The sequence below is a fragment of the Triticum aestivum genome, chromosome 6D (assembly GCF_018294505.1).
Source record: "Triticum aestivum cultivar Chinese Spring chromosome 6D, IWGSC CS RefSeq v2.1, whole genome shotgun sequence".
In the NCBI taxonomy this organism is placed as follows: Eukaryota; Viridiplantae; Streptophyta; class Magnoliopsida; order Poales; family Poaceae; genus Triticum; species Triticum aestivum.
The window spans coordinates 21,970,951-21,980,566 of NC_057811.1; the positions used below are offsets into that span (position 1 = coordinate 21,970,951).

Here is a 9,616-nt window from a genome sequence, read left to right on the forward strand (position 1 = left end):
TACCGTATAAACATATCAATATAATAATAAGTCTTAAAGAGTGACAGCTTCGTGGTGCGCATCAAACCTGACTCCAGTAGGAGTGGCTTCAGGGAGCTCTCGCATGAGGGGGTAAAATTCTTTGAGAATGACATGATGACTCATTGTCTGATTGATGGTGATGGGGGTATATAAACAACCTACATTAATTTAAGAATTGAAATCTGATATTTTTTTGACGAATTGGCATTCCATTATACTTTGACCTAATTTGCATTCATATATGGTTGCGCCATCCACTAATCCACATGTAATGGGTGTGCTTTACATAGATATATTCCACTAATCCACATGTAATGGGTGTGCTTTACATAGATATATTTGAAATTATAAGTGACCCTCTGCTAAGTTTACTAAGATTCCACTACTACTTTGTTTCTTACTTGGGTTGCATTTTTTGTAGATACTTCATAGTAATTGATGATATATGGGATCCCGAAGCATGGGGTCTTATTACATCTGCTTTTCCAAGAGGGGGAAGTTGCATGTCTGCTACTAGGCAAGCAACTGCAAGTGTTGCCTCCGACTGCAAGTACATGTCCTCAATGCGGCTGCAACTCTATGGTGTTTTATCGAGGGAGGGGGCAGTTGCATGTCTGGCATTAAGCACACAATTGCTAAATTGCTACTGTCAGCCATGACTACAGTTGCATGCCTTCAACGCGACGGCAACTCTGATGTTTTGTCGAGGAGAGGGGTAGTAGCATCTCTATTACTAGGCACACAACTGTAACTACCATACTTGACTAATTTTATATGTCTTCAGTGCAACTGCAAACTTGGTGGTGTTTTCTCGGGGGAGGAGTGGTTGCACATCTGCGACTAGGCACTCAACTGCAAATGTCACCCGACCACAACTGCATGACTTCAACGCGACAACAATAAAGTGGTGTTTTCTCGCGTTATGGGAGGGCGGCGGGGAGTTGCATGTTTACCACTGCTTTTTTTTTAGTTTTTCGTCTTTTTGAGATAGTGGTGTTTTTAAACGCCATCAAGTTGCACGTTGCCCCATGTGCAAAGGCATATGTTTTAGCTTGCATGCAATTGTAAGAGACACCAGCCGGCAAATATTTGTCATTGATGAGTCGTCGTCAATGTTCGATTTTCATGTTGGTGAAAAGAACGAGGATGAGCCTCCGTGGTCTTTCTTACCTTAAAAAAAGAAGAAGAGGATGGCCTGCGATGGCTCACAAAGAAAAAGGCGAACTTCATTAGAATTATCCAAAGTGAGTTAGAGGCATTCCATTCTTTTTATCTACTTGAGGTTTCGGCTCGTTTGGGGTTGCTAAATGTCGTTATCCTAAACTTAATCTATAACTAATAAATTATTATATGAAATAGCTGGGAAATTAGAAAAAGGTAGTAAAACAAATGATAGACTACACAATAACTGGTATATATGACAACTGGGATTATCATAACCACCTCCCATATCGCAGCTTATATTATGAAAATGTTTGAATGGTAAATCTAATTGTTTAATTTTTGAGAATCTGGCGGCATGAATTCTAGAATGTCAAGTATGTTGAAAAATACCTTGCAATATTTTCCTAGTTTACACACGCAAATTCAGCTGATTTTATGTATATTAAAATGAGTAATTTTAATAATTATGCCTGAAGAAACAAGAACGTAGTTGCAACAGAAGACACTACGGAAATTTTGGAGATCCGAATGCACATTGCAGGGTGGATGGTGTTGGAGGACATCCCCTAATTGAAATAAAAATCATTGCTACAAGACATACACTAGCTGGTACATTCTCACACCTCCAATCAATAACGATTGATCACATATATTTTGGAGGAAGCAAGAGGGGTACAACACTAGCTAGCTAGCTAGTTTCCCAAGTGAGCAGTGAGCACTGACCAAACTAAAGTGCTATGCAACCGCATCAGATCTTTTCCAAAGGGAAAGAAAGATGAGAGATACATCACTCTTTGCCCAAAGACATAAAATGTGTGAATCAGAGCAAGCCAGAGAAAAAGCAACATTGTCACAAAAAGAAAAGAGAGAAAAGGCTAACTTTGTCACAAAAAGATAAGGAGAAAAAGCTGCTAGCTAGTACTCCATCCATTCCGAATTGTAGTGCGTGTATTTTTTTTGGCTGGGATTCCAAATTGTAGTACGCATTTGCAGCCACATGCATATTTGGACGAAGCTGGCCCTGGTTAGAATCTCCTCTCCATAGTGCGTAGGACAGGCTGCTGCATGCAGCGAGGCTGCTTTCGTCCATACTGCAACATCCAGGTCATGCATTGGTATTGGAGCTAGAATGTATGCGCACTATAGAGGTAGTACTTAATTTAATCATGAGCATCTATAGAGGAATAGGGAGTACTTAGTTTAAACATGAGCATATATGCATTCCCGGTTGAGGTTTGATTATATAAGGCGTACTCGGTGAAAAGTGAGTACTTGTCGATCAGTCGGGAGAAGAAGCTAGGCATGTCGACGGATGCAGGGAAGAAGGTGTACGTTGTTGCAATGGTGATACGGGTGATCTACACCGGCATGTACATCGTCTCCAAGGCGGCCTTCGACGGCGGCATGAATACCTATGTCTTCATCTTCTACCGCCAGGCAGCCGCCAGTCTTCTCTTGCTACCCCTCGCTATCCTCCTTGAAAGGTAATTAACTAACTAATTAGTTACTTAGTTACTTGATCAAGACATAACTAGCTGATTCCTCTTAATATGAGTCGTATAATCGTATCCACGAATGTCGATGATTTTGCAGGAGAAACGCGCCACCCATGTCACTGTGGCTGTTCACCAAGATATTCATGTATGCTTTACTCGGGTAAGAGTAGGAGCACGACACCATTGACATTGCACTTTGGATTCGTCGTTTGTTTTTGCTTAAATGGATCGAGGAAGTGATAATATATAGTAGTACATGCGTACGTGTAACAGTAACAAGTATTGCACACGTGCGCAGGAACACGGTGAGCATGAACCTGCACAACATGAGCCTCAAGTACACCTCCGCGACGGTGGCTTCAGCAACGAGCAACTCCATCCCCGTCTTCACCTTCCTCTTCGCCGTCCTCCTACATTTCGAGGCCATCAAGCTCCGCACCGCCGCGGGCACAGCAAAGCTCGCCGGCGTCGCGCTCTGTGTCGCCGGGGTCCTCGTCATCGCCCTCTACGCCGGCCCGCCATGGCCGGCGGGAAGCTCCGCACCGCCGCTCAACCCCCTCAACCACCACCGCGCCTTCGCCGCCGCCATGGCCGGCGGGAAGCAAGGGGAATGGATGAAAGGCACGTTCCTGATGCTCCTGGCTAACCTGACGTGGTCGCTCTGGATCGTCCTCCAAGCGCGCCTCCTCACGGAGTACCCCAATAAGTTGCTGGCCACGACACTGCAATGCCTGCTCAGCACGGCGCAGTCCCTCGCCCTGGCGGCTGCGGTGACCGCTTTCGGGAAGGACATGTCCGTCGTGTGGAGGCTACAGCTGGATGTGGGGCTCGTCGCCGTGGCCTACTCCGGGTTCGTGGTGACGGGGGTGTCCTTCTACCTGCAGGCGTGGTGCATCGAGCGGCGAGGCCCCGTGTTTCTGGCCATGACTAATCCGGTAGGGCTCGTGCTCACCATGTTTTGCTCCTCCTTCTTCCTCGGTGAGGTCGTTCACCTCGGCAGCGTCCTTGGCGGGGCGCTGCTGGTCGCCGGGCTGTACAGCGTGCTTTTGGGGAAGAGCAAGGAGCAGCAACAGCCACCGCCACCTAGTCTAGCTCCTGCATCAGCAGCGTCCGCCGTGAAACAAGGATGCTATAGTAGTAATGCTCGTAATGGTGACAAGGAGGATAAGATAAAGTTGGAGGAGAAGAATATCAAGATGGCTTCACAGGTGTAGCTGCGAAATACAGGGTTCTCTTACCGGCATGCATCAAGCAGGTCGGCCACGAGGAGTTGTTAGTTTGACAGAGACTCTTGAGTGAAATGTATAATAGTCCACCCGTCTGAGCACAAGGAATGTATTACTGGAAACTTTATTGACGAACATCTAGTACAAACTAACGAACGACCTATGTTCTGCCCCTTTAGGAGTAGAGAAGATCTTTGCGGTTTAGTGTCGGTATAAGAGAACTCACAAAACAGACGCATGCTATGTAATGAGAATTTTGTGTAGCTCAACAACAAGCTATTTGATAATAGTATAATGTGTTTTCCATAGTCTTCCTTGTCCTCGCTCTGTTATTGTGCTTCCTTTATTTCTCCATTTGACCACTTCCTAGAGTTTATGTGCCACGAGTCACCACAGTCATCTTTGCTCATCCAACATAGAGTATAATCGGTTCCATTGCGCATTATGGTGTTTTTTCTCTGCTAGGAGTTCACAGGTCGGCCCTTTTGTGCGATGACACATATCAGTCCATGTAGTTGAGATATTTGTGTTTTAGTTTAGTTTGGTGGATGAACCTTTTGGAAGTGGGAGTTGTTTGACGCGGTTTTGTCCGAGCTAAGTCCAAAATATGTATGCACGGCATGCTAGAGAATAAAAAAAAGGAGTGCAATGTCATTTACAGGCGTGTGTATTGTAGCATCCGATGGAGTGGTGCATGCGTGCCCGTGCTCCTCGACGTACCCATCCATGCATGCGTGTTTGGCCAAGTATATATAGGATGGTAGCATGGCCTTGTGTATGTACCATCATACGTGTACGTACCAGTGCACCGTCCGGCTACACACGTACATACCCAAATAAGCGCCCGGCCATGCGAAAAAAGAAAAAAGCGCCCGGCCGGCCGGTACGTACGCGTATGTACTCAAATACGCGTCGGCCGTCCCAGCAGAGTCCACCCGCTCGTACGCCGATCAATCCCACTCGTACCCCCTCGCGTCGCCTCCCTGGGCGACGCCAGGGGGCCAAAAAAACCAGCGAGCCTCCCTTGGCCATCCTGCTGCCGCCGGCGAGGTCCGCGGTGGAGGCAAGCCCGGTGCCAAGGCGCTAGGGCGGGCGGATCTGCAGCGGGATCCCCTTGAGGCGGATCCCCTTGAGGCGGCAGGGGCGTCTCTTGTGGTGCGCCCGTGGGCAGCAGGCAGGGCGGCGCCCCTAGCCTGTGCGGCGGCGGGCAGCGGTCCAGGACGGCGATGGGCTTCCCTTCGTGCATGGATGGTGGCAGCACTTCATAAATGAACGTGGATGGCTCTGCCTGAAGATGGGTCGCGGCGGCCGCGGATCTGGCGTCCCGTCCAGATCCACCGCGACGTGGTCTTGGCCGGCCGGCGGTGCGTGGAGGGACCGGTGAGGGTATGGAGGATCTCTACCGGAGTACCAGTTGCGGCATACGTCTTCATGGCGAGACTCCGCGCGGTTCTAGCCAGCCACGAGATCAGGACGATACGGCTTCTGGTGACAATCGCGCCTGACTGCGGACGATGGCGGCGTCTATGACGTCGTTTCCTTCTCGAATCATCGTTGTTGCAGGTCACGTCAACCTGATCGGGAGGTTCCAGGGAAAACCCTAGATCTGGGTATACTGGATCGGACGATGACGACGTTTCGATGTCGTTCTCCCTCCTGGGGGCATCGTTTTGGACCAAGTTCTGGCTGGAGGGGACGAGAGGAGGAGCGGTGTTTCATCTTGTCCATTGATGACGGTGGATCTCGGCGGCGTGGCGCAGTGGAGACTCGGCGCCTAATGAGCGGAGATGAACTCGCGCAAGAGGGTGAGGCTGCCTGGCATCATGGTGGCGTCGGCAGCAGCTAGACCAGGCAAGGTTGATTCAGCAGTACAGCTCTGAAGATGGATTGGCGGCAGGTGGCTGCGGCGGCATCATACCCGACAGGCGTCCTAGTTGAGGAGCACGCTGGACTGGTGGGTGCCCATACCCGGCAGGCGTCCTTGTTGGGACCTCAAGTCTTAGATGTTAGGTTTGGCTGCGAGGTCTGTTTGGTATTAGGCCTAAACTTTCAGCGCCCCTTCATCAACTGGATAGGAATAGCGACAGATGTTGCTTAGTCGGTGGCTTTAGTCTTACTGTTGTATGACTTTATAAGGTCTTGTGTCAATAATTAAGAAAATGGCCGTATGCATCATCTAGATGCAAAGGCCGGGGGTCGTTCTCCTTTTCTAAAAAAAGCAGAGTCCACACGCAGTCATATGCCCAGGCACGTACGAGCGGGGATGAGGAAGATTTAAACAGCCTGAAAACTCCTCGGGCAAGTAGTGCGTACAGCCAGAGCTGTTGCAACCGATCAAGAAAACCATTTACTTGGAGGAGGGGCTGGAGCGATGGCACGTTGATCTTAAACAGCGTTTCATCCATATCCGGTCCAGGAAAATCGGAACGGCGCCACGGCCCGATGCCCTACCTCTTCTCCAACTTGCCTATAAATACCACCACATCCATCCATCCACGAGGACAGACCCAGGAGAGCTCGGGGGACTCCCGCATCCAGGAGGAGAGACGGCCAGACGTGCGCTCGTCTTCCTTCTCGTGCAGGCGGCCGGGAAGGGAACGTGAGCAAGCGTGCTGACCTGTGCGTTTGAACTCCCGACGACACGACCATGCCGATCATCTTTTCTCAAGGTGAGAATCTCTCTTACCCCTTCACTCTACATCTTGATGGCGGCGGCTGGAGCTGCGGCCGCACGGACGGAGCCGACGTTGGCCCTCGATGCTCTTGAAGACGATGCGCCAGGGTTGCTGCAGCCCCTGCGATCCTTTCACGCTGGACTCATCACCGGCGACGACGCGTCTGGGTTGCCCTTCATGTGCAGCCCCCGGCGGCCACTTCACACCGGACTCACCACCGGCGACCACGCGCCCGTATTGTCCTTCGTGTACAGCCCCCGGCGACCCCTTCACGCCGGACTAGCCACCGGTGACGACACGCCGGCTTGCCCTTCGTGTGCAGCCTCCGGCGGTCCCTCATGCCGGACTCACCATGGGCGACGACGTGCCGGGGCTGCAGCCTATGCGCGACCCGGCGCACTCTCCATTCAAGACGACGACATACCGGGGCCGTCGTCCGTGCACGGTCCTCGACGTACCCTCCGTCGCTGAGTCCGCCGGCAACAACATCATGTCGGGACTTCGCGGCACACGTCATTCGACTCCGTGCCATGTAGTGCGCCGCCCCTTTCTACTTACACCATTGGCGGCGCCTGGGCAAGGCACCGCCACATCGCGAGGCATCATTCGCTCCCGCCTCGCCGGTCCATGGAGGCACCATGGGCTGGCCGGGATTCGCCGACACACATCGTTCGACTCGGTGACATCTAGTGCGCCACCCCTTCTACCTACACTGCCGGTGGTGCCTGGGCGAGTCTTCGTCGCACCGCGAGGTATCTCTCGCCGCCGTCTCGCCGGTCCATGGAGGCGCCATGGGCTGGCCGGGACTTGGCGACATAGTCCGTTCGACGTGGTGGCGGTGGCGCGGCGCTCGGCGAGTCACGACGACTCATCGTTACGATGGCGGCGGCACGACACTCGATGAGTCATGACGACTCGCCGTAACTATGGCCACGGAGACATCATCCGGTTGGAGCCGGGACACGCTTAGGCGTATCTCGCGGCCTCCCTCTTCGTCAGCACAAACACATGTCACACGTGCCGGGGTCTGCTCATGTCTAGCGGCTCCCGGTTTGGACGCATCCGTCGTGGAGATGGGATCGGCATCACCGTCGGCACTCAGTGTCGGCGCCACGCTAATTGGTGTGTAGCCCATCTACCGCCGCCGTCCACGCCGGGTGGCACTAGGTGGCGACTTCCTCCGTTATTTGGTGGCGGTGTATATGGTCATCAAAGGGTGTTCGCACTCCATGTGTCGCATGTCCATCCGTCCCTTTTTCTCCTTCCAATGTCTACTCCCACGGGGCGTACCCCTTGCACTTCCGGTGAAGCTACAAAGCCATCAACGACGTCCAATCCAAGCCCAATCATGCATGCTACCCAACTCCAACAACATCGACGCCGCTCGAGACCGACGAGGCAAGACGGCGTCGGCGGGCGTGGGCTGAGCAAAGGCCACGTTTTCGACGGCGCGTGTACGACCTAGTACACGTACTCTGCCGCCGCCACACACACCACCACCATGCATGAGGAACGCGAAGCGAAGTCCGAAGAAGACGACTGCGCAGCTTAATCGGAGGTGTCCCGCGGTACTATCCGCGGGAGTAATTAACCGGGGGCTTTTTGAGGCCCCCGGGAACCACGAGACCATGATCGCTTGATCACTTGGCCGCACCAGCAGACCTCACTTTCTTTTTGTTTTCTTTTCCTTGTATTTGTGTACTTTGTACACTGCCACTGAGGGCGTCCTGAATTAGGGAGTCCTCGGATAGCCGGACTATATCCTTTGGCCGGACTGTTGGACTATGAAGATACAAGATTGAAGACTTCATCCCGTGTGCGGGTGGGACTCTCCTTGGCGTGGAAGGCAAGCTTGGTGGTACAGATATGTAGATCTCCTCCCTTATAACCGACTCTGTGTAACCCTAGCACCCTCCGGTGTCTATATATACCGGAGGGTTTAGTCTGTAGGACAACAACAATCATACCATAGGCTAGCTTTTAGGGTTTAGCCTCTGCGATCTCGTGGTAGATCAATTCTTGTAATACTCATATCATCAAGATCAATCAAGCAGGAAGTAGGGTATTATCTCCATCGAGAGGGCCCGAACCTGGGTAAACATCGTGTCCCCCGCCTCCTATTACCATCCGCCTTAGATGCACAGTTCGGGACCCCCTACCCGAGATCCGCCGGTTTTGACACCGACAGCCATGCCCGCAACACTTTGTACCCCGAGTCAAGGGAGACGCTTATAGGAAACCTCTATCTTTTTGTATGAGCGAGCTCTTTCCTTTTTGGTGTCAAACAGGAGTATATATACACACTACATCGAGCGCAACCCTAATGGGCTGAAGATGATCTCGTTTTCTCGATAAGGGGAAGCTTCGGGGCTTGTATCTATCGGTATTTAATTATTCCAGAAGCTTTCATGGGATGTACTTTTTTTTTATTAAGGTAATGTGTCCCTGGACATCTCTACAAAGCGTTAACTCTTTAGTTGTACATTGGTGGGTGACATATTAACTTGCACTCTTCTATCTCAGAAGTTGGCTTGGGCATCTGTGTTAATCGTGTTACCTTGCAGTTGTACTGATCTTGTTTTTTGGTGATGCCCGTTATGTGTTGGTAAAGTCCACATATCTCAATGCCCCTCCTAGCCACAAATACAAGGACGCGTGCCACCAAGAGACAAAAGTTCCCGTCCGTTGTGTAATGCCCTTATGTGGGACTAATGTCTAGATTTTTTTTCCACACTGCATAACAAACATGATATTATTGCGGAGTCCTAAGTACTTTTCTCGAAGAGTGGAATTCGGAGGGTGGAGGGGGGGCTACTTGGAAGGGAAACGTTTAAAGCCGGCGCACCGGCTGAAAATTCAGCCGGTCTCCCCATCGCGCTCGCTCTCCCGCGTCTACCTCCAGCCTTCACAGACGCGGATCCCCTCCCCCCTCCTCCCGGGCTGCGACATGGCCACCACGACCTCCATCGCCGGCGGCTAGGCTCCCCTCGCCGGCCGGCATGGCTACCTGCCGCCATGGCCAGATCCATCCCCT

At 51.7% G+C, this 9,616-nt stretch overlaps 1 protein-coding gene across 1 annotated transcript; it reads left to right on the forward strand.

Annotated features, from left to right (window-relative positions):
* Positions 1-2,332: 2,332 nt before the first annotated feature.
* On the forward strand, positions 2,333-4,213 carry LOC123140848 (WAT1-related protein At5g64700). The gene is made up of 3 exons (XM_044560120.1): positions 2,333-2,669; positions 2,779-2,841; positions 2,980-4,213. The coding sequence occupies exons 1-3, from the start codon at positions 2,488-2,490 to the stop codon at positions 3,893-3,895; spliced, it is 1,161 nt and encodes a 386-aa protein (XP_044416055.1). The 5' UTR covers positions 2,333-2,487; the 3' UTR covers positions 3,896-4,213.
* Positions 4,214-9,616: the final 5,403 nt, after the last annotated feature.

Excerpts from the sequence above, each read along its gene's own strand:
- LOC123140848 (XM_044560120.1), top strand. The coding sequence starts at position 2,488 with ATGTCGACGGATGCAGGGAAGAAGGTGTACGTTGTTGCAATGGTGATA. Across the intron at positions 2,670-2,778 it reads CTCGCTATCCTCCTTGAAAG|GAGAAACGCGCCACCCATGT; the intron begins GTAATTAACTAA and ends ATGATTTTGCAG. Across the intron at positions 2,842-2,979 it reads TTCATGTATGCTTTACTCGG|GAACACGGTGAGCATGAACC; the intron begins GTAAGAGTAGGA and ends ACACGTGCGCAG.